Raw genomic sequence first — 24784 nt, 5'->3', positions numbered from 1 at the left:
CCCACCATGTTTCTGTGAGCCCAGCTATGTCTGGCTTGGTGTCAGCTAGCAGGAGGGCAGGTTCTTAGGGTTGGCTGTCATCCCAATCACTCTTAACTCCTTCAGAACGGCTGTGTTACTGCTTTCAGATGTTGAGACCACGTCTTTGTAAAAATGATTATGTTGTCTATATAAGCCGCAGCATAGGCTATGTGAGGTACCAAAACAGTACCCATTAATTGCTGGAGTGTGGCTGCTACTCCATGAAGTCCAAAGGGCATCCACAGGAATTCGTAAAAGCCCCACAGTGTCCTGAATGGTCTCTTAGCACAATCCCTTGGGGGCACTGGGATCTGCCAATACTTTTGATAAGTCAAGAGTCATAATGAATTTCACTTCCCCAATCTGTTCTATTAGCTCCATGATGTGGGGCATAGGGAAGGTGTCAAATGTGACTATACCATTCAGTTTTTGAAAGTTTAGATGTTCTAAGGGATGTATTTGGTAGCTATGTTGGTCTGAGACAAAAAGAAACGCAAAAATCTAGAACTCCTGGGTCTGAGATTATACATTTTATTAGACCAGCTAAGAAATTGCAAAAAAATAAAAAATAATAATAATAATTTTTTTGGCAAGCTTTTAGGCGCTCACGCCCTTCATCTGGCTCAGGGAAAATTAAAGATGATGTCCATCTTCAGCTTCCTCTGTACAAAAATGAAATTTATTTCCTACCTATGAGGACTTTTTACCATCTTTAAATTTTCCTTGAGCCAGATGAAGGGCCGGTGAGCCCAAAAGCTTGCAGAAAAAGATAATTTTTTTTTTTTGTGATTTCTTAGCTGGTCTAATAAAATGTATAATCTCTGACCCAAGGGTTCTAGATTTTTGCATTTCTTAGATGCTTTGAGTTAATTCAGGAGAGAATTATTATAAATATCTATTATTTATTGCCCAAGATGCAAGATATTCTGGAGGTTACATGTACAAAATTAAGACTTTTCACACATGTATACACAATGGCTTTCCTTAAAGCCCGCATTTATCCCTGGATTCAAACAGCAATGCATTTGCCATCACTAGACTGGGCACCTGATAATTTCATGGCTATCCAGTGTTGTTTTATTTTTTTTTAATGTACTCAAAGAAAGGGTCATCCCACACAGAGCAAACTGTATCCCAGAATAATTCCCTGAGTGGGCTGTTTGGACACACTCTGCTTGGAATAAACAGGGAGTTATTCTGATACATACTGCAAGAGAAGATTTTTTTTTGCTGTAGCTGTCCTGTTCAATTGTTCCCTGTTGTCAAGTCTTAACTAATAATACTTAATACTTCCTTGTCTAGACCACTGTCCATGTATTTGCTTATTACACCCCAACGCACTCCTAGGAAGACAATTAAGTATTATGTTCCTTTCATAAAAAGGGAGATGGGAATAGAATCAGGTTCTGCTTCATACCACAGTGAGACAAAAATGTACTTAAGAGTAATAAGGGGATCGGGGGATACGGTGGAAATTATACATGTCATGGATGGGGGGTGGAGGGAAGGAAAGGCACGAACGATTCACATGGCAGGATGCAAGCTATTTTCTGACACCCTCTACCCATTAATCACTGATCTGAAAGAAAGCCACTTCTCCCACCCAGAGAAAGACGTATTGATAGTTTTTTGGCAAAGGAGAGGAGCTAAAATGTGGAAAACCATAACAAAAACATAATGGAAGCACCTGACAAACCCAAGCCATTTCTCATGCCTCAAGTTACGCAAAAGGCTGCTGCTAGAGTCATTTTTCTACCTTGTCTTTCCATCCCATTAACCCTTTCAAACAGTTTTTGCATTGAAAGCCCGTCTCCGTTCATCTTCCATCTTCCACAAAAGAGATGGTAATTTGCTGCCTTTCTTTTGCTAACGTTGGGAGCCCCAATTGCCTGGCTTGCTTCTTAAGCACTTCTTGTGGTTTCTCACAGACCAATCACACATATAGGAAAACTCCTAATTACAAAGAGTCTGCCTTATACTTTTAAATCCCACCTCCAAAAAATGTTATTTCAGTAGTGATGCTTACAAATTATGTAGCCTTTGTGTTGTAGCTTGGATTTTCTAACCAATTTCTCTTTGCAAGAACTGTTTCCCTTTTCCCAACTTGAAAAAAGCCCAAGACTATAAAGTATTTTTCCCTATAATGTATTTATCTCAAAGATTTTTCTTTACGTTGCATTCCTCCTTTGACGACAGCAGCTTTTAACTGTACAACAAAATCTTTTGGCCTTGGTTTGTGTGTCAATACACATTCAGAATTAAAAAACGCACATGGGAGTATAGCAAGCATTACAAAATACTGCTAACAACTATAATTCAGCATGACTCATATCTGTATGTACATCTTAAACCTGACCATCAAATGTCTTTAACGGTAATAATGAGACATTCTCATGAGAGTGACTTATTTTAACATATGATTGTGCCCACAAATCCAGGCAGTGCATCTTTCTTTGAAACTGGAATTCAAACAACTTGCCTATAGTACCTCCATATATTCAAAGACCTACTTATGTCATGTGCCAACACCTGATATACTTTCCATATCAAATGTAAAGAGAATGAAGTAGACATTCCAGAAAAAATATATTTTCCTAACAACAGTTTTGACTGTTAAGTGCCTAATTTACACTGTGTTTGAAAAAAAGGGAAGATCTAGCATACATGATAGAATGTACCTGATAGAAAGCATAGAATGAAAAAAGAAAAATATATAAAATTATTAAAAATTAGGAACGTACGTTTTTGCAGTGACATCCACAAACTGTCCTGGTTGGAAGTGAGCAGCATACAAAGGAGTACCTTGAAGAGAAGATGAAACATCTGCCTAAGTCCCAAAAGCAATACATAATTATGCAGACATTATTGTACAGCATGGAATTAAAAAAAAAATTAAAATAAAAGTCTGACTTAAATGTATTACTACTATGTTCTTTTCCCTCCATTTACAGTCTTAAACTGCTGAAATGGATGCCTTCTACTTGTTTCTTACATTTGTTTTTCATTTATTAGTACAATAACTTTTTTCCTACTACAAATTATCTCACTTAAAATGATGAAAGGCTAATCAAGGGTCACAAGTTTCTTTTCTATAAGGCTATAGCAAACCCAAAATACAAAATGAGAAACCATTACCATCCAAGACATGTGGACACTTTTGAAAATCCTACTCATACCAAATTTGGTCTGGATATTCACAGAAAATTTTCAACCATTATCACACCCAAGCATTTTTGTCTAGAAAGTATATATTGTGTGCCACTAAGTTTTGTTAATAAAGTACAATTTTTAATGTTGGTGCTACAGGCACTTAGTACACAATTAATTTTTCCAGTAAGTTACTTGACTCACATGAATAGACTACTTGAAGGATCAAAGTCTTAACTTGCAATATTTTATTTCCTTACGGCAGCTTAAACCCCCCCCCCCCCCCCCCCAAACAAGTTAGTCTATCAAAAGTGGAATTGAAAACTGAATTACCAAATTGACAATCTATTTTACTATAATGCTGCACCAACAAACAAACAAAAATGAATTTGTTTTATAAAGCCTTAATCAGCTTTATATCATTAGGAAAAATTATTTTAATCACTCTGCCCTGTTAGTTCCACTCTAAATCCTGTCTTGAGACTTGTGAGTGACAGCATGCTGTGAACTTCAATCACTCCCTAAGCGAAGAACTACCTAATGTATTGTGTAAAGTAGCTGAAAGGGATGAGTCCAAAAGAAGCCAATCAGGCAGAAGGAAGCAACTGGGACAAAGGAAGGAAAAATGTAAGAGAAATTTATCTGTGCATACACACACACACGCACACTACTCATTTAGGACTAAATTCTGTTCACTTCAATGTTAAATTATTAGGCCAGACTCCTATTCCATACTGAATATTAATACTGAATGGCTGCAAAAGTGTCTAGGATGCACCCAGAGACTTTCTTTTGTGCAGCTTTTGGACATTAAAAGTTAGAGTTGCTGTAGTTTATATTCTTTTAATAATTAATGAATAAAAGTATGTGAAGCAAAACTAGTGATGGAGAAATACATAATGAAAGCAACCCAAACCCACACACAATTATCCTGAAAAATGCAAGAATATTTTTTTATGAATCTTCTGCTTAAGACAGCAAATCTCAATGGAAATCAAGGCAGTGTATTAAAGAATCATTTCTGTCACTGCCTGAAATAATAGCATCATAAGAGGTCAGTCAAGAAGGGGAAAGCAGTGAAGACTAAATCCTACTAAATTGTACTCTTTCTCCATCACTGAAGAAATATGGCCACAACGCTAAAATTTCCTCATAAGATTTCCAAATGCCAAAAGGAAAAATATATTCACATCTGTTTCCTATACTACAGGGCGAAATCTTTCTTAAATTGATTTGCATTTTAGCAAGCTTGCATCTTTCTCAAGGGACAGAATGATTTTCTACAAAAAGGATAGCTAAAGGTCCGTGGCTCCTATGCAGCCCCAACTTCTCCTTTTTCAAACACTTTGTTTGACCTCAGCACCATACTAGAAAAAAGTATATCTAATTCAACAGTTTTCATATCTAAAAAAAATAATCTTGGTTTAGCCTTGCATCAAGGGAGCATATTAAACAATCATACATATAACATTGTCTAGCTCAGAAAGATTACCTGGTTTAATTATAGCATTAGCTGACACTTTAAAAGTTGAAATTTTCTGCTTTGGTGGTACTCCAGCTTCTTCGTAAACCTTGTGCCTAGACTCCGATCTCTGGAAGAAAGAGCACCCATTAAAAAGTGATCTTAAAAAAAAAATAAAGAATCAGATTTTCATACAAATGTTACACTCCTGACAATTTAATTTCCCTTCCCTCCTCTCTCTCAAAACACTCTGGTCTTTAACTTCCAAATAAGCATTTTAGTTTTATATGAAATTAAGTTAATTTTCTGAATGCAGGGTCTTCTCCCTCATTTTACCACACATTTCGACTGTCATTAGGGAATCTGAAAAGACTCCAAAGCCAGTACAGGAGGGTCTGTCATTACTTTTTTCATGTAAGCAAGCTTTCCCTCTTATTTTAATGCATTTACATTCACTGTAATGCAACATGTCCTTTTTTATTCAAATACTGCTTCATTTGCCTGAATTGTCCACTTATAAAATTCCATTTATAAAATAATACAACATGCACACAATTTCACAGACCATGCCCTTACTCCAAAGATTTTACAATCGAATACCTTCATCATGCAGAGACTCCTGCAAAGGCTCAACTCTATGGATTTTGAACAAGTGAATAGGTTTCACACAGGAATGAGGACTGACCCCCATGGAGCTGCCTGCACACTCAAACCCTGAACATGAAAAAACTTGAAGATATTTTTTTAATTTTGTACTTTTAATTGAAATGCACCAAATGTATTTCAATACAAAAAAAAAATGATGCAATTAAAAAGAGCTGTAATTTTAAACCAATTCCAGCACAGACAAAAAGATTAAAACATTTCAAGTTGTTTACAGCTGTTCTCTGAGAAATACTGAAGCACTGAGTGAGTACCAGCTAAATATGCATGAAAACTGAAGCTGGATAGAGTGGTGCAGCTGAGATACTTCTTGAACACTCCTAAAAAGCAATTTAACAGAACAACATGGTCACACTTGGGAATAACACCTGAGGGGGTGGGGGGGTCACTTTTTATAAAAGGTTTCTACAATTATCCTTTGCCCATGAAAACCCTTCTGTACATTTTCCAATGTACTGAAATTATCACTTTTCAAAGCTATTTAGCTTCATTTAAAATTTTGCATATTTCTCTTCCTTTTTTTTTTTTTATTAACTATATAGAAATATCTTTTGCAAGAGTAGCAAAACCCTCATAAAACATGTTTAAGGAACACAGTGGCTAAGTGACTGACCTGAATTCATTAAGGCAAACAGAACATGCACCTCTATAAAAATATCCTTCTACCAACCAAAGGAGGAATATTAACCCACAGTTCTATAGTCCACTTCTGTTTCAAAAAGCTGATTTTTTTAACTTACACTAATGTATTAGAGCATTTAAAATTAATCATGGTTATTTAACTAATCTTTTTTCTACTCATGTTTTCAAAAAGTCACAGAAGTTCTTTGTATTACTGACAAAATGAATTACAACATATGTGAACTTATTGAATACTATGTGAAGAACTTAAAACATTCCTCTCCTTTATCAGATGTATATAAACAATTCTGTTTTAAATAGGAAATAAAATGACATTTTTTAGTTGACATGGAATTGAACAGTTACTAGTACATTCAATAAAGATTTCTGAGACAATCTATCATACCATAAAAATATATTCTGGAATTAAAGGATATGAAAATCCCTCCCCTGCCAAAAAACCTGACTATAGCAATCCAATGTCTTACTCAAGAAAAGGAAACCACTTTATTCAAGTGACGTGATGGAAAAGAGCATAGATCATTATTTCTACATGAGGAATTAATGGAAGATAAAAGGTAACATTAGTATGATAACACAATGCAGGATGGTTTTCCACAGTTCAACATTCTTCAGACACGTTTATTTGGATCTTTCACATAAGGAAACATGAAAGTGATCAATCTTAGAAATCAAAAGCATCACACTTTTTATGTAAGCTAGGAAAACTATCCCTTTCCAGAGACCTTAAGCTAAAAACTATACAGCAATAAGACTGTGACAAATTATTCCTTAAAATTATACAGTTAAAATTCATTCCAAATTCAAACTTGGACATTAAGGCCAGGTATAGACATTACACTTTTACTGGTATAAGTGATCGGAAACCACTCTATACCCAAAACAGAAGTTTAGCACACAAATCCGGTCTATATTATGGCTATGTGAAATTTAGTGTTTTGCTTCAAAGCTGTTTCGATGCGTTTCGAGCTCGAAACAGCGAAATTGAAACTAAACAAAAAGCTTCAACACAACTGCAAAATGAAATGAGGGTACTCGAAACATTTCAAAAGTTTCGAAACATTTCAAGATTCGAAGTAGCCCAGTGGCAGGAGACAAGGGAGAGCCAGGGCTGAGCTCCAAGCAGCTCTGCAGCCCCATGGAGCTCAGCCCAGTAGCAGGACGGAGAGCACAGCCCTGGCTCTGCCTGTCTCTCGCCACTGGGCTGCGCGCCAACTGGCTCCACAGCCCTATGGAGCGCAGCCCAGCAGCAGGAGGCGGGGAGAGCCAGAATTGTGCTCCAATCGGCTCTGCCAGCCCCATGGAGTTCAGCCCAGTGGCGGGAGGCAGGCAGAACCAGGGCTGCGATCCGCCTCCTGCTGCCAGGCTGAGTTCCACGGGGCTGTGGAGCTGCTCAGAGTGCAGCGCTGGCTCTCCCCTTCCTCCCGCCACTGGGCTGGATGATAGGAGGCAGCTGCTGATGCCTGGGGCCAGCAGCAGTATCAGTCTTCCCCGGCGCTGAGTGCAGGCTGCTCCCAGCACTGGTCCCTGGCAACAGCTTCCTGTCGTCTGGTGCAGATCTAGGGGCCCACACCACCGGGAATAATCTGGCACAGCCCTGCAGCCCTCCCGGGGGTGCGGGCCCCTGGATCTGTGTTGGATGACAGGAGGCTGCCGCTGCCGGCAAGTTTCTTTTTGAAGTTTGAAGTGCAGTTTCCAAGAAACCTCTGCACCTATCTCCTTGAAACTTGGCAGGCTTCATGCCCTCAGAAGGGGCTACCATCCCTGTAGTTTTCATCCAAATCAGGCAAGAAATGACAAAATTTTAGGCATTTTCATGATTCCCCATTATAGCCAATGGGCAAAACACTGAAACACGTAGAAACAGTGAAACAGTTTTGATGAAATGAAATGGGACAGTGCTTTGAAACAAAATAAAACACTGTCCCTTCGAAATGGTGAAACAAACAGCAAAACGAAACGATGGTGTTTCGCACAGCCCTAGTCTACATGCGTAACAGAACAGAAATTCACACACACAAAACTGGTTTTAAAATGGCAGAATCCGGTCTAAGATTTGGTCCCCCCCACTAAATGGTGAAAGTGTGCTCTGTTCGCTACTGATCTTAACTATGCTGCATTACAAAAAACTGTGCAACTTAGATGGATTCTGCCTTGGGCTTTTTGAATGTCTGCTTTGGCTTTTTGAATAGCAAGGGGTTGCGTACCCCAGACATACCTTAGTCATAGCTTTTTTCCCCCTTTCTCGGCAGAATTGCCTTTAGGAGGCGCATCTAGCGTCTCACCTATGCATCTCGAGATGCCGCTACCACAATGGCGGCATAGCTCCACTTGATTCCGCCTGTAAATTTTGTGAGGTGTTCGCATATATACATATCTTGCAAGCGTTCATGTATATATGCGAATGACACGCATCTCGAGGGGCATTTTCCAGTCTGGATGCTAATAAAAAAATCGTGTAAACGCAAGATGTGCATAAGTCGGAATTGCGTAAATCGGGGGTATACTGTATATAGTTAATTTTCTTTCTTAAATAACCCAATTAGTGAGAATTGTTGGGGGGGGGGGCGGAGAGAGTGCCTAGTGAGCAATACTGTTTATTGAAGTATAGCAATATTAAAGAAACCTTTGACTAGACACTTGTGATCATTTTGCTTTGAGAAAAATTGTCTCTCAAGAGGAGAGTAGTTCAAATTGGACACAAGGTCACAAAAATCCTGTATTTCCCCATGCACACCCTGTGTTTTGTTGCTCACGCCATCATATGCTGACATTCCCATGGAGCAGTGATTCTTTGAAATGTTGCAATTTGATAATGATTTAGAGTCACATAATTTAATCCACCTAATAATGCTGGGAGCATGGTTATAATATTTCTCCACAGGAATGCTCCACAAAGACAAGACAGGCACATGGATTGCAAAGGGAATATTTGTGAGATGGGCACACATTAGAGGTGCACCGATACATTGGTCCATATCGTATCAGCACTAATAAAAGGAAATTTGACATTACTGGCAGTCGGCTTTTTTTGGCTGACGTGGCCAATAATGTCGCCAATAAATGCCACGTGCATGTGCACAGCTGCAGCATGCTCACAGCCAGCCCAGCAGCTTGGAGAGCAGCGTCTGGCTGGTAAGTCTGTTGCGGGGGCGGGGGACAGAAGGGACAGGGGGATGGAAGGTGTGTGTGTGGGTGCAGATCAAGGCTCCCACAGTAAGAGAGGGAGTGGGGCTGGAGCAGGGACAGGTGCCACACAGCTGGGGCAGGACAGGGGTGGGGATGCAAGCAGCTAGTCCGGGGGGCATGGGGCGGTTCCCGCTGCTGCGTGCACCCCCAGGAGAGACATGAGGAGTGTGTGCCCCCTGGATCCGTGTGCAAGACAGAGGCAGGCTGCCACTGTGGGCTGGGGCCGCAGGCAGCATTGGGCTCTTCCTGGCAGGAGGGGGCAGGGCAGGGACAGTGCTCAGGCCAGGCAGTGGTGGTGCTGGAAGTAGGGCCTACGGGGGGAGCCCCCTGTTATCTCGCCTCCAAACAATGCTACTGCCACCTGCCCTGAAAACACCTCGGGCCCAACCCCTCTGCCAGGAAGAGCTTAGCGCTGCCCCTGGCACCAGCAGCTCACCTCCAGTCCATGCAAAGATCTAGGGGGCACAACCCCATGCCTCCCCTAGGGGTGCAAGCAGTGGCAGGAATGGACCCCCCTCACCCCCTGGACTAGCTGCTTGAGGCTCCATCCCACGCTCTGCACAAGCTGGGTAGTGCCTGCCCCAGCTCTAACCCTCCCTTCTCCCTCACCGTGGGGCCCTCAATCTGCCCTCCCCACAACCCCTTCCTCCACTCACCTCTCCCCACCCCCCCGCACAGACTTACCAGCCGGATGCATATTGGCAATCGAATCAATATCGGCCATAATGGCTCATTAATAAGTGGCCATCGTTATTGGCCCAAAAAATCTTTATCAGTGTACCCCTAGCACACATAACTGTTAAATAAACCTAAGTTCTGTAAAAATACAGGATTGCCCCTCCCACCCACCTGAACTAGAGAGACTTTTATTTGGAAATTTGAGAAGAGTCTCTGCTAGAAAAAAAGGAGTCCAAGTCCTCCAGGAAAAAGCAAACAAATCAGAATAGTAAGCTCTGACAGGGAGCCCCTTTTTGTACTTGTTTGAGTCAAACTGACATGACTGTAAAGCCAAAGCAGAGAAGTGCAAAACTATGTTCTTAGAAAAGTAACGAATCAAAGAAAGCATAATCCTTTGAGGAAAAGGCTGAGCATTTCCCACCTTGATCTATAATTCAATTTTTTTTCTCACTGGGATTGACTGCACTACAGGCTGTTAGAGCCACTGAAAACAGGCTGGGAATTCCACAGCAAGCATCTGGAGCTATCGAACAAATTCAGGGTTTTTGACACCTTCATCTGAGAGCTATGTTCATAAATGTATCTTTACACTAAAAAACTTCTTTCACCAAGACAATTAATTGCACAATCTGATAAAACTGGCAAAATTAAAACCAGAGTAAAATGAAACAATATGCATAGGCAAGTATGTAATGAATCTAATCAATTATCAGAGTTAGAAGCCTACATAAGTTAACTTGCAATTCAAAAACCCAAGTCACAGCCCCACAAACTGGAAGAGGCTAAGTGTCTCCACCTCCATCTATTTCTATTATAAAATCTCCAGTTTCTGTGGTTCCAGCCTTTAACAAAGGAATACTGTGTAGCTTTCAAAAATACAAACTCCTGCTCGTCCCAATAGGCAAAAAAGACCTCAGTGACAGTTGGCCTTACTTCCCATATTTCAGGAAAAGCTGGAAGAGAGAACTCCCCTCATCCCCCTGCCCACCAGTGAAAAAAAAGAACATGCAAGGATGAAGGCAAGAAAATGGTTAGAGAATCAACAGCAGTTTGTCTACAAACGCATCTTTGACTAACAATCTGTTAATGGTACTGTGCTGTGTAAAAGCATCTATCATTTGTATTCCCTATAGAAATAACTACTCCAATGAAGAAGATAAACCAAGAAGATATGCACACTTACATAAAAAGGGGATGCATTTTTCCCTCCAACTAGTAGAAGAGCAGTTTTTCCATTAGTTTCCTCCATTGGTTGGTACTTTATAACATGGCAGTCTTGTACCTTAAAAAGCAAATTACAGTAAATATATGGTCTACAATCAGACAGCCGCACAAGTTTAAATTAAAATTATCAAGAGAATACTAAACACCTTAAGTGAAGGTAAAGCTCCTACTTAACTGCAATTGTGTTCACTTAAGAGAAAATAAAAAGTACAAATGAGAGAACATCTGTGTCGATAATGCAAAGGTTAACTTCTGTTGGAAGACAGTACTAACATAAAATTTTCCTGACATGCCATGTCCATTTTTATAAGCCCTGTTTTCTAGTTTCATGGTTATACTAATCACCACAGCATTATCTGTAGGATATATAACATTCCTGTGAGCTGCTTCAGGAATATGAAAAATGAAGGGACATGTAGCTTTAACTACCAGTTAGGGATTCCCCGAGTATACAAAGGTGACAAATCTGGTTCTGTATCTCACCCATTCAACAGGCTCCCTACCTCAGGGTGCTATTTATTAAAGGTGCTATCACAACCAGTTTACCGCATGCTAACAGTAATAAGTCAGTAGTACAGCCTCACTAGTTACTGCCACCAGAGCAAGTTAAATTACATGGATTAGTTGTACTTCTTACCAAAGTCAAAACAGATTCCCAGATGCCTCTGGGACAGAGGAGAGAAAAAAGGGGAGGGTGTAGCCCTTTATGCAAGTTCACCTACAGCATTTCAGTGCGAGTATCTAACCCAGAATGAAGGCAATCCAGTCCCTGATGAGCTTGCACTCTAAAATTGAAAGTTTGGGCATTACACACCCAACCTTCAACTGCAGGTTTTTTCTTGCCCAAAACTTTTGACTAAAAATCTAAATCTAGGACTGGCGCTGAAAATCCAGTACGTTTGTCCTACCTGAAGCAATGTGACAACATGTCTTTCACCGGTCTTGGTCCATAAGGGCATCATTCCCAGCTTTAATCCAATAAGACCAACCCTCTTGGAACCTTTTGATCAAAACAGAATGAATCTGTAATTCAATACTTAATCATCAAAAGACCTAATCTGCTGACTTTCAAGGCATGCTGCAAGTCCAAGCTATTTACTCATATTTTTCCTCAGAGAGAGACTGAGGAAAGAAGATAGATTGTTTTTGATTCTGCAGGCAGGCTGGGAATAGCTGAGATACCAGCAGTCTGATTTCTGTATTTATTTATTTATTTTTTACTAATTGTGTGTTTATGTAAAGCAACACATGGGGCCAGTGTCAACTTAAGAGAGAGAACATTTCTTGTTTGAATAGCACTTATTGAAAAATGTGATTAAAATATTTCTTCAGTTTTTGGCAGGTTAAATAAGCTAAAGCAAAATTAAATGATGCAAATAACAGAAAAGATTTTATCAGGCATTTTCCTTTTAAATATTTAACTTTCCTCTCAGCCACTATATGCTAAATGCATCCTTTTAAGGGTTCAGCTATTTAGGTCCATAGCCTAGAAAACAGAACCCCAGGGGGGAGGGGGGGGAAGGAAGGGGGGGATATAGAAATGCCATATTTTCTTACTTGACCTCCCCCTGAAAACAGCTGCTGTAAATTGGGGTGCATATTATAAGCAAAAAAATATGATTCCAGTAGTTTCTGCTGCTATACAATCCACAGGAAACGGAACAAGTAGGCTCAGCTTCCAGCTGCTGCTACTCAATTACTTACTACAAAGAAGGATCTTTTTATCCTCATCCTGCCTTTCAAAAACAAGGGGTGTAAGTTTTTCCAGGGTGTGAACTATGCAAGAAAATATGGTAAATGCTTGTAAGATGTGAAAAAAGATGACCTCCAATTATAAATTACTTGCTTACAGCATCAGTCTCTTACTTGCCTCTCAAAATACTACACAGTGGGATGTACTTTAAACACCAGAACATTATTACCTAGTCCGCCACCTTTTCTATGCATTTATTCTAGTCCCTGACAGGCCAAAAAAGCTTCCCACTCAAAGTCCTTGTTCCACAGCAGCCAACAGTACTAGTTGTTGTGCTGAAAGGGACACCTCTTACAAACCACTTTGGAGGGGGAGGTGGCTGTAAAAGAAGGAAAAGTGTATTGACACTGAAAGATGATAGAGGAACTTGGAACAAAGAAATATTTTGCTATTTGCAGGTGTAAAGAAAGTGACTAATGTAAAAAGGAGAAACTGTACACCATATAAGTCTGATATTATTTATGAATTGCAACCCTGCTATGATAACCCTGATCTGAGCTACACCTGCTTGTGTACTCACCTGGCACCCAGGGATGCAGTGGCCATGGCTCATCTTTCAGGGGACAGAGTTTACTAGCTGTCTGAGCTTTGTATTCCTCTGAAGTTATCTTCTTAAGGAATTCGACGTTCTCTTTAGAAAGATGTTCGTTCCACCAGGTGGTGCTATTAATATGCCTGACCAGAAAGCACCACTGTCCCCTATCAAATAAAAAGAAGGGGTGGGTTTGGGGTTTATTAATTTAGATAAGCCTTTTACTGGTCAGAGATGGCAAATTCATTTTCTGCATCTCAAAAGTTAAAACAAAAAATCCTCTGTAATGAGATGTCACACTGCCCAACCCTGACCACCATTTTAATAAATCAGAGTTAAAACTGACAAATTCCAGATTATCCAAAGCCAAAACAAGTAACAGCCAAAAAACGCTGGAAAGCAGCCATGAGCAAATTCAACTAAGTAAACTAATCCAGTGATATTCCCCTGAAGCTCACCAACATCAGGCTCCTGTGGACCTCCAAGGAGAAGCAAATTCCCCATAACAAACTGAAGAAATTATTAAAATTTCCTTAAAAATCTCACGAAAAAAACTAATTGCCAATTTCTTAGCCTCTCTCAACTGGATTGATAAAAGAGACGCAAAATACTGCCTCCCAGATAAGCGATCTCTTACCAGCTCGAGGGGAGACTACCACCATCACCTTTTACTGTACCCAGACATAAAGATGCCACACTGAAGATCAGTCAATTACCACATGCTCAGAACTGATGCAACAAATTCAGGCATTGCCATCGTCAGCTTCCGACTAGGTGACAAATTTCCGGACAGCTTCAAGCCCAGCCTAATGCCTTTAGAAATGGGTAGAAAACTATTTTTCTGTCTAATTAAAGTTTTTGAAATTTAACTCTTGTCTATAGTAGTGTCAGACTGATATAGCTGTGATGGTTAAATGTTGACCTTCAATGCTGGAAGCTGCAAGTGGGAGAGGAATAGTGAAAACCCCGCTAGTCGCACCCAGTTCACTCTCTCTTTCAGCATCCACTTTCTGCCACTGCGTGACACAGGAGGTTTTGGAACTGAAAGTTTAGCCACCAAACCCATACAAGGTGTGACCCTGATGCTTCAGAGTCTAAACCACATCCATGGATGGTGGTCATAGTCCTTGGCATGCTTGGTGTAGGTGATGACATCATGGATCATATTCTTCAGGAAAACCTTCAGCACCTGGTGAATCTCCTCAGAGATGAGGCCAGAGATGCGAGCCAAGTGGTGACATGATGGCTTGGTGACACCCTAGATATTGTCAGGGGGAACTTTGGGTGGTGCTTGGCACCTCCTTTCTCCAGACCCTTGCCCCCTTTGCCATGGCCACAGATAGTGGAGTATGAGCTGGCTGCAGAGTGATACTGAGCAAGATGGACCTAGGGACTGGCCCAGTGAATGGCAGTTCTTACATACAGTTCAGAAATTACACAAAAGGTGAGGATTTCATGAAGTTCAATAAAGACATGTGCAAAGTAAAGGTGCCATATGTGGTCAGCACCGAAAATCAATGTTATTGGCTAGCAGCTTTTTTTGTAATATGCCTTCTGGCTAGAGACCCCAGACACCACACATGCATGAGGCCAGGAATGCAGCTGGGCAGCATGGAGAGCAGCACCCTGCAGGTAAGTCTGTGGATGGGAAGGGGCATGGAGAGGGAAGTGATGTTGGGGGGAGCAGATTGAGGGAAGGGAATGGTGAGGGAAGGAGTGGGGCAGAGGCATCACTTGGCCATGGTGAGGGAGGGAGTGAGGCAGGGGCTGGGGGCGCTGCCCAGCCAGGGTGGTGAATGGGGCCCTGGGGCTAGGACAAGGAGCAGGACAGAGCCATGAGCAACTCGTCCAGGGGTGCAGGAGGGGTGTGGACAGGGACGAGGCACTGGCTCCCTGCTGCTGTGCACCCCCAGCTGCAGCCCGTGCCCTTGTCCCACTCCCTTCCTCACTGTGGGGGCCTTGATCTGCGTCCTTCCCCCATACTCCTTCCCTTCCAGACTTACCCACAGGACACTGCTCTCCATGCTGCAAAGCTGCATTCCTGTAAATTGGTTATCGGATCGGTATTGGCTAATATGCCTGGTGAATAATTGGTTACTGGTATTGGCCAAGAAAATGTTTAATGGTGCAAAGTCCTGCACTTCCCATGCTCTATCTACTACAAGCTGGGGGCTGAGTGGCTAAGCAGCAGCTCTGCAGAAAAGGACCTGGGGGTTACAGTAAACAATAATCTCAATATGAGACAGCAGCGTGCCCTTGTTGCCGAAAAGTCTGACGGCATACTGGGCTGCATTGGTAGGTGTATCACCAGTAGGTCAAGGGAAGTGATTATTCCCCTCTACTTGGCACTGGTGAGGCCACATCTGGAGTACTGTATCCAGTTTTGGGCCACCCACTACAGGAAGGGTGTGGACAAATTGAAGAGAGTCCAATGGAAGGGAACCAAAATGGCAAGGGGGCTGGGGACCTGATTTATGAGGAGAGAATGAGAGAACTGGGTTTATCTGCAGAAGAGAAGATTGAGAGGGGACTTCGTAGCAACCTTTAACTACCTGCAGTGGGGTTCCAAAGAGGATGGGGCTGGACTGTTCTCAGTGGTGGCAGATGACACAACAAGGAGCAACGGTCCCAAGTTGCAGCAAGGGAAGCTTAGGTTAGATATCAAAAACAACTCTCTCGCAAGGAAGGCAGCACTGCACTGGGACAGGCCATTCATGATGATGCCCAAGGGGGACTGGATTCAGGGCCAAAGCCCCAGGTGCCTGGCCCAACCCTAGTGCTGACCACCGCAAATCCATTACCAGCCAACTGCATAACCCAGAGCCGTAGCAGCACCCCCACCCTGGGAGGTTTTTAAGCCCCAGGAAGGCAGCACATGCCGGGACGAGGTCGCTGGGGCCTGAGGGGGCAGGACAAGGCAAGCTCCCGCGGGCCCTTCCAGCCCGGCTCCTGGAGGCTGCAAGAGGACGTCACGTTTATCACACAGGCTTCAAGGGCCGGAGGGGGCACAGAAGCGACCCCCCCCCAACGCCCATTTCGAGCCCGCCAGCCCCGGCCACACGTGGCCCCGCCCGCAGCCCCCGCCCGCCAGATCCGTACGCACCTGCGCCCAGTGACGACAGCCGCCGCCGCCGCCGCCTGCCCCGGGACCCCAGCCAGCAGCCGCGCCGCCGCCACCTCACGGCCTAACAGCCTCAGCGCAACCCAACCCGCCATAGCCGCCACCGCCCGCCGATTCCGAGCGGGAACGATCCGCGCCGCAATACAGTCCGCCCGACCCCGCCACCCAAGTTCCGGTCTCCTACAGTTCCGCTCCCGGCTGCGCATGCGCCTGGCTGGGGAACGAGCTCGAGAGCGCATTGTGGGGGCGGCGGCAGAATGGTTCAGTCCGTGTCTCCCCTTCCCCACGGGTGTGGTTTGTCCCTTCAATGGGCTGAAGGAGCCGGAGAATGAGGGGTGCTGCAGAGCGCCCCCTGGCGGCGGGCTTCGGTCACTGCATCTCGGCCCCTAGGTTACCGTGGTCAAGCACGAAGACTTGGTGGGAGCCCCGATTCGCACCCGGGATCCTGGCCCATTGCTAGGCAAAGTAGCTCAAAAACTGCCCAGGGCCTTTGCTCAGCCCCTTGGTACTGCATGGCAGGGGGCTGAACAACCATGGCAGTGCAGCCTACAGCATCTGACCTGGCCCCGTTGACTTCTCACAACCCATCCATGCCACTGGCACTTCCACGGGACTGCTCTGGTCAGCACGGCTACAGCTTCACCATCCTATTGCTCGAGTTGCCTTTGTGGCTTGGAGAAGCTGAGCCTCCAAACCTCTCTCAGGACCCAAGACATTCCCATTTAGACAGTCATAGACACAGCAGGAAGGAAAAATAACCCAACCAGAGGCCTGATTGTTGTAGGAAGATGTTGGTGGAGGGGCTTAGTGTGGATCAACCGCAGCCCCAAATCTGAGACAGCCAAAGCAGCTCACACAGATGTCAGAGGTTGGAGCGCGGACTCATTTCTGAACCCGATTGCACCACCTCCCAAGTGCCATAGGTTGCGTGGAGTCATAATGCAGATGCACAGAGTTGGAGGGGGAATGGAAAATATACATACAGCAGCTGTTTGGAATGTACCCATAGCCATAGTTATTTAGACATATCTCCCCCTTCATGCAGAAATACTGGGACACAATGATAATGCTTAACCACTTAAGAAACATTGGCATAGGGTTTAGAGATATGTCCATCACTGGCCAACAGGACTGGTCTTTCTTGCCTAGCATAAATAGAGATGCAAACATACTGATCCATCAGTGCCGTGGTCCATCTCATCCTGTCTTGACTTGCACAAAAAGTCAATACCAAATGCTTCCCGAGACAGTATAAGCTTTGCCCTCATAAGCAATTGTGTGATAACCTCTTCACAGGGAGGAGTTTCTTCTGAATCCCAAGTGATTAATGTTTATATTATGCCCTCATGCATGAGGGGTTTCGTTCTTTTCCCCTCTTTGCTTTGTACCTAATTGCAACTGTGGATGGTTTTAGCTATATAAAAGTCTCATTTGAGTCCTGCAAAGCAGTTGAAATCAGTGTCTCGTAAGCTTTATAGTAATATACCAATTTTACATATTTTGGCATTCAGTTCAGTTGGGTGGATCAAGATGAACAATGTTCACATTAGAAATGTAATTGAGAAGCAGATAGGATGACAGTGCAAGTTGTCCAAAAGACTCCCTTTTGGAGAAAGACAGGATAAAAGAATGTTTACAACATTAGCACGAACTCCTCAACTTTTACTTTAAAAAAAGTATGTAGATGGGCTGTGTTAGAGCACTTGGAGATGCATACTCCAGAATAATATGGGTAGCTACAGGCTTGAGGCACAACTATTGGACTTACTGTCCTAAAAACCAGGAAAATTCACACTTGAGGATTTTTTTTCCAGACCTCAGTAAATACAGAAGCCTAATACATGCAATTTGGAGGCAGATCTAAATTTCCATGGAGTTCAATTTGTACTAATCTGGTAGAAGGACGAAAGAAAAAGCTGTTCATGCTGGTCACCAATTTACGGGTGAAATTTTTTGTTTAAGAGCTATTTAGGATTGACATGTCTATGGCAGCTCAAACACTCACTAATTGTAGTAATTTAGGCCTCAGTCCTTCAGTGAGAACGTGGATGCATGATCTCTTCTTGGGTGGCACCTTGATTACAAAGAATATTTAAGAGATCAGAATAGATATGGGCTAAAGTTTTCAAGACGGGTCTCTTGGAACACACAGGGACTGGGAGCGACTCACTGGAGTCATCGAGTCTAGACTCCTGCAATTGCAGGCTGTTACTGTTCAAGACTCTTGATTCACTGTTCATAGCTTGTGGTACTGTTGTAAGTCATTATTCTGCCAATGTTTCTACAAATGGGGTTCTCTCCCTCCTCCCCCCGATTAAAATGGTTGTTAAAATATACTAATGTTAACTACATTCCAAGAGAAACACACACAAGAGTTCCATACGTTTAGCTTCCAGAGAGGGCCATCATGGTCATCTGACCAGACCTACATAACACAGGCTGGAAAGTCTCACCTAGCAATTCCTGCATCAAAAATGAAAAACTGGAATTTATCTTATAACAGCATCTGCTCTCCCAATCTTTCTGCATTTGAGATACACGTTTCTCTCCTGCTCTACCTCATGCTATCAAGATTATAAACCCGTGCTCAATGTTTTTGCTGAAGGTCCACACAGGGGAATAAAATATTGTCACTAGCTGTTCCCATCTTCACAACCTCAGTCCTTCTAGAGAAGGATACTGCGCTCTCCTTTTCTAATCAGTTAAAACTCTCCCAGCTCTAGCATCCCACAGCATTAATATGGTTGAGGCACACTGATTTTTGTCATCCATATGGGAGGGACATACCTAGTGCATATCTGGCTGCCTTTCATTGCCCAACCCAGATGCCCAAGAACCAACTTACAGTTAAATCAATGAGCTAAGTCCAAAGCAGTGTTACGCTCTTTTCATAATTTCCCAGCACATCTCCTAACCCTAGTCAGTCAATCCCATTCTCAGTTTTAGCATGTCTCTTAATGAGATCATTAAAGAAACTTGAAGCTGTCTGGCTTGCCTGGATGATTTGCTAATGAGTCTCAGGTGTTTTGTGCAAATCCATGCAGATTGGAAAGTGATCTGTAAAATCTAGCTAAAATCTAGCAGCTTTAGTCACACTCTCTTTTAGGTAGTTTAGTGTATCACTACTAGTGCTTTGCTCTTAGCCTAGAGGGTAGTTTCTGGTTCCTTGAGCTAGAATGAGAGTATATACTATAACACCAGGGCAGGGGAGGTGTCTGCTTCCTGTCTCTCACACCCAAATGCAAGGTCAGGGTGTCAGCTTTTTCCTAGTAAATTAAATTAAATGGCAAAACTTCCAATGACTTTTAAAGCCCAAAGCTACAACTCAGAGAAAAAACTCTCCCCCTCCCACTCCTCCAGCAGCCCTGGTATCCTACATAGCTCTGAACAGATCCTGAGGAAAGTCCTGGAGAGAGCACTGTAGATTTAAAATCATTATATTGATTGCTGAAAGGCAGCAGAGACATAGATTTAAACTGACACTACTCCTGTGTGGTTTTATCTCCTGGCAAGTGGCCAGAATAAGTTCAAGAGCTTGTGTTTAACACTGAGCCTGCTTGAATGAACAAATTGTTTTTGATTGCAGGCTGTCACCATGTCCAAAGAGGAAAAAAAGAGTGGCACTTTTTCTTCATGTTGGCTGTGAGGAAATACTTACATTCAGGATGGCTCATTAAGGGAGATATTCTTCCCCCACATGGTTATTTACCTTTAATCAATAGTGATTATCTATTGATTTGCATATAACCTATGGGGGCACTGTTCTGGCTGACCCCACTCCCACCAGTATCCATTGGGCACATCTTACTCTCAGTGGCAAAGACAGTGGATGCTTTGGGATTCTTCCTTTTTTTTGCTCAGTTCCCCACTAGAGTGAATTCAATGTGCAAAACAGCAAATGCGCTTCTCCTGACTGTGCCGCCTCGCATGATGCACTTGGAAAGCTCCCTGTTCTAGTGGTGTAGGTTTGCCTTGTAGGTTTTATCTGGTCCTGATGACAGCTTACTGTGCTGTACTGTCCTTTGTCAGTTGCTAGCCAACATTTTCAAAAATTCTGAAGCCTGGCAGTTTGGAAGTTGCTCGGTGCGGTTTTTTTCTGAGTCTTTAAAGGTGGCTCTCAAGGTGGCTGCAGGAAACAAGACAGGAGTTGACTACACCATAAGGTGGCCATCATACAGGACAGTCCGGTTGTCCTCTGTCCTCTATTGATATGAAACCAGACACCTTTAAGACATAAAGGTGTTGGGTTTTGTATTGATAGAGGATTGAGGAGAGAGTAGCAGAAAAACAGAATGTCCTCTATGATGGCCACCCTACTACACCAGCTCTACAATCTTTGGGCCTGTGCTGGCCTATGTTGGGGGACTCCTAAGCCAGGGGTTGTCAGTCCATGTTAATACATTGAATCTAAAAATAAAGCTGAGGTGTAAGTGACCTGACTAGTCCAGCTTCACCCCTCAAGCTGCTCAGGATTCATCTGATAATCAAACACAGCAGAGGAGATCCTGGAGCCCTGGTGATACCAGGGTGTATGGTTGCATGGAGACATGACTGAAGACCCAACTTCTCTACAGACAAGGAAGGTCCCTTCATGGAAAGCCTGAATCTGGGGCAAACAATCTGTTTAGGAATAGAGGGAATATGAAGGAATGTGTGCTGAGGGGCATGGGGAGAGACAACTACCCAGCCTTGTGGCATGTCAATGCCCCAAGGATGATTTTGCATATTTAGTCAGTCCCCTCCCACTCTCCCCCTCCCACTCCCATTGGCTAACATGCATGACAAGCCAAATCAAGGGATATGTAGTCTCTCTTCAGAGAGCTGCCAGTAGCATATCCCTTCTACATCATCCCTGGCCCACCTATGAGCCATCCTGTCTTGCCCTGAGAGATGAGTCTTGAAACATATTCATGAGTAGTGCCTTTCCCATCTGGCCTTCAGCCCTCCTTACAGCATCAGCTGTAAGACACAAGATATCCTCTAAATCCTGGGTTCTTGCATTAATTAAAATGATGCATCCCAGTCCTCAGAAGCAGCCAGAGGGACGTGACAAGACTTTTCACTTTCTTTATATCTTCTTGTTCTTGTATCCTAGCCACTAGCTTCATCATTCAGGGAAAGCATTTTAATGCATGACAGGAATATGGGAAATATCGAAAATACATCTCCCTGGTTTTTGCAGATGACATATTACTGTGCCAGTCAGAATTGCCGTGTGTCCCTGCCAAGAGCTCTGGAAGCAGTTAATTAATTTGGAGATGTTTCGGGGCTGAAGATAAATATATATTGGAAAAGGTGAGGTTTTGAAAGTAGGTAAATAAAAAAAGCAAATATCAATAACAGGATTGCACAGAATGGGGGGTTATTCTCTATGAGGATGTATATTGGAGGTTGTTAGGTGCCAGGTATCTGTGGTATATGTTAAATATAAAGAAGAAATTTATGAATTAAATCATTCTTTCTGGTATTTGTGCTTTATTAAAACACTGGGCTTAGTTACATATGTGCCTCATAGGATATAGATGTATGCAACTGGTATGGTAGGAGAAAAGTCAGGCAGTATCATTCTTACCAGAGCACAAATACAAAATGACACAACAAGAGGAGCTATTAGTTATTAGCAACTAAGAGGCAGGTTTAAGGTACATATTAAATACTTGTTTCCCCCATTTCTCACACACAGCCATTAGTGAGCATTGTGTGGGGAACAAAGGGCACAATATTTCCCCATATGTTTCTCTTCATCAGTGGTGGCCAACTCATCTGGCCCTGCAGGTTGGAGCCTGTGTGCAGGGCCAGTTCACAGGCCAGATCTGGAGCATGGAGCTGTGTCATCTGCCCCTCAGGCTGGAATTTGGTGGCAGAAGAGTTAATTGCTGCAGCTCCTGGTGCCACGCCAGCCACTGTTCCTCCCACCACCGAATTTCTGGCTTCACAGGCAGTCCTGTAGGTGAGATGACACAGCTCCATGCTCTGGATTTGGCCCACAGGCCTCCCCATAGGTATGGAAATTTGGCAGTGTGACACTTTTTTTAACACCCCTCCCCCCCTCACTGCTAAATTACTGGGCCTGTGGAGAGCCCTGCCATTACCAATCTGGATTTGGAGGTTGAGTTATTGTCTCATTCCCCATGACAGCTTCTGCATAATGTGGTCACATTGAGGAGGCAAGGTAAGAAACAGCTTCTCCTGTCTCAACTCCAAGGAGTCTTCTGGATTGTCAATCCAGTGTTTGAGACTTGTAAAAAAGATATAGTTCAGTTGGTTAGAGCATGGTGCTAATGCCACTGAAGTCACAGGCTTGATCCCTGGTCGGACTATATGATCTTTTGATGTCTCTTCCAGTGCTTCTCTAAGAAAATCACTGGTCGGAAAAATGCAATTACTGTCAAAGCCAAATGTTTTCTAATAGCAAAGTTTAAGTCATATCCTCAAGCTGGTGTACTTCCATTGACATTCCTGTAGTCATACTGATCTACACCAGCAGAGAACATGGCCTTCTCTCCCCCAATGGTTCAAGGCAGCCCTTTTCTGGTGGGATTAGGTGTGGGAGCTAACACATTTTCACCAAGCATGAACTACCGGATTAATCGTATTCTTTGAAGTAGCTAAAAGTCCAAATAAGCAGGAGTTAATTTTGAATGATATTGCAAATCATTACACCTTACAGAGCAAAATAAATGGAATCCTGATGTTCTTCCTGGTACTAAATATAAAATAGTTTCACTTCTGGGAAAAATGCATTACTAGGATGAGGAATAAATGGCTAAATTCTGGGTAATATGGAGTAGTAGTGTTGGGAAGGGTGTTCGGATGAGAAATGATGGAATCCCCCATGTTTCAACTGAAATGAATGCCTCTGATCTCTGGGGCAGTTTGGATCTGGACTTCTCACTCAGACTTATAATAGGCCAAACTGAAAACACAGATCCAAAAAACTTTTGAACTATGAAAGAATTCAATTCTGGATCTGAATGTTGTGGCCTGGAACAGCCTGGATACTACCACTGTTGTGCCTTGGTGATCCCCTCTTAGTTATACTTCTGGTAGGATTTTCTTTGTAACATGAAATATATGTAAAATGGTTAATAGTTCTTTCAAGACAGAAATGTTCTGAACTGCTGTAATGCATCTCTTCTTTCTAATCTATTTTTTTGTCGTCTATTCTTTGATTATAACATCGACATAAACTAAAAATGCATTAGGGAAAAAATTAGGGAAATGCCTCCTGGTCATGAGGGATCTGATATCGAGCACAGCAGGAGTGCAGTATGTCACAGAGATCATCCATTTGGAAAGGTTCAGTTCTCCTTCAGGAACATCAGGGACCACTGGCCCCATTTCCTGCACTTCCATATTCTGCCCCTGAGGGATCCAACAGGGGAAGGCAGTTCAACCTGCACCTGGAACCCCACTGAAGCTTCACTGTTAGCAGCTGTCTAAAGCAGGGGTGGGCAAAATATGGCCCATAGACCAGATCTAGCCTACCAACTGATTGTATCTGGCCCAAGGCTGCCCCCACGGTGCTCTTAATGGGTTCAAGCCCCACCTGGGGCAGCCTGCAAGACGCTCCTGCCCGCACCCATTGACAGCCCTGGCCCTGGCTTCAGCCCCAGGGCCAGCCAGGGCACACAGTTTCTAGGCAGAGCTGCTCCCAGTGCAGCTGCAGACGTCTGGGTACTGCTCAGCTCCCTGCATCTCCAGCAGCTCTTTCTCCTCCTCCTGACCCTGCTGCACCACTCTGGGCAGCAGGTACTGCAGGGAAGCAACAGCAGCGATGGAGACGTGCCCTGGTGACCACATGCCCAGCCAGGTGCGGGGGAAAAGTTGCAGCTGGGTGACTCCTGTCCTAACACATGGGGCTCTAGCTCCCAGCTGCCTTCCATCCACTCAGCTGCCCACAGGTGGCTGCTCATCACACCAGCTGGATGAAGTGGATGGAAGGCAGCCAGGAGCTGCAGCTAGAGGACCATGAGCTGGTGCAGGAGCAGCTGTAGTTTCCCCCACATCTGGCTGAGTGTGTGGTGCTTGGCATTTGTCCCCACAGACACCGCCATCACTTTCTAGTGCTACCTGCTGCCTGGAGCAGTGCAGCAGGGGCAGGAGGAGGAAGAGGAGCTAAGGGAGGCAAGGGGAGCTGAGCAGTACCCAGGTGGCTGCAACCACACCAGGAACAGCCCCGCTGGGAAGTTCTATGCGTTGGCTGGGGCAGGGTCATTGGACGGTGCAGGCGGAAGCAAGGCGTGGACTGCCCCGCACAAAAGCAGGTAGGGCTTGGCCACATGCAGAGCACCGTGGGGGCAGCTGTAGGTCTGATGGTGGGGGGGCAAACTGCACTGCACTGCCCAGGCA

At 43.6% G+C, this 24784-nt stretch overlaps 1 protein-coding gene and 1 pseudogene across 1 annotated transcript in view; both read right to left on the bottom strand.

The window, feature by feature from the left end:
* MRPL3 (mitochondrial ribosomal protein L3) overlaps positions 1-16686 on the bottom strand; it is a 49078-nt gene extending 32392 nt beyond the window's left edge. Inside the window, exons 1-6 of the mRNA XM_019483554.1 lie at positions 16415-16686; positions 13300-13478; positions 11935-12026; positions 10986-11084; positions 4661-4760; positions 2763-2823 (exon numbers count right to left, since the gene is read on the bottom strand). Coding sequence (XP_019339099.1) covers positions 2763-2823; positions 4661-4760; positions 10986-11084; positions 11935-12026; positions 13300-13478; positions 16415-16671 — 788 coding nt within the window. The 5' untranslated portion in view covers positions 16672-16686. The remainder of the gene's footprint in view (positions 1-2762; positions 2824-4660; positions 4761-10985; positions 11085-11934; positions 12027-13299; positions 13479-16414) is intronic.
* On the bottom strand, positions 13505-15335 carry LOC109282189 (uncharacterized; annotated as a pseudogene).
* Positions 16687-24784: the final 8098 nt, after the last annotated feature.

This window comes from Alligator mississippiensis, chromosome 5 (genome assembly GCF_030867095.1).
Source record: "Alligator mississippiensis isolate rAllMis1 chromosome 5, rAllMis1, whole genome shotgun sequence".
NCBI classification, from domain to species: domain Eukaryota; kingdom Metazoa; phylum Chordata; order Crocodylia; family Alligatoridae; genus Alligator; species Alligator mississippiensis.
The sequence above is the reverse complement of the archived record's forward strand: the minus strand, read 5'-3'. Positions and strand labels throughout refer to the sequence as shown.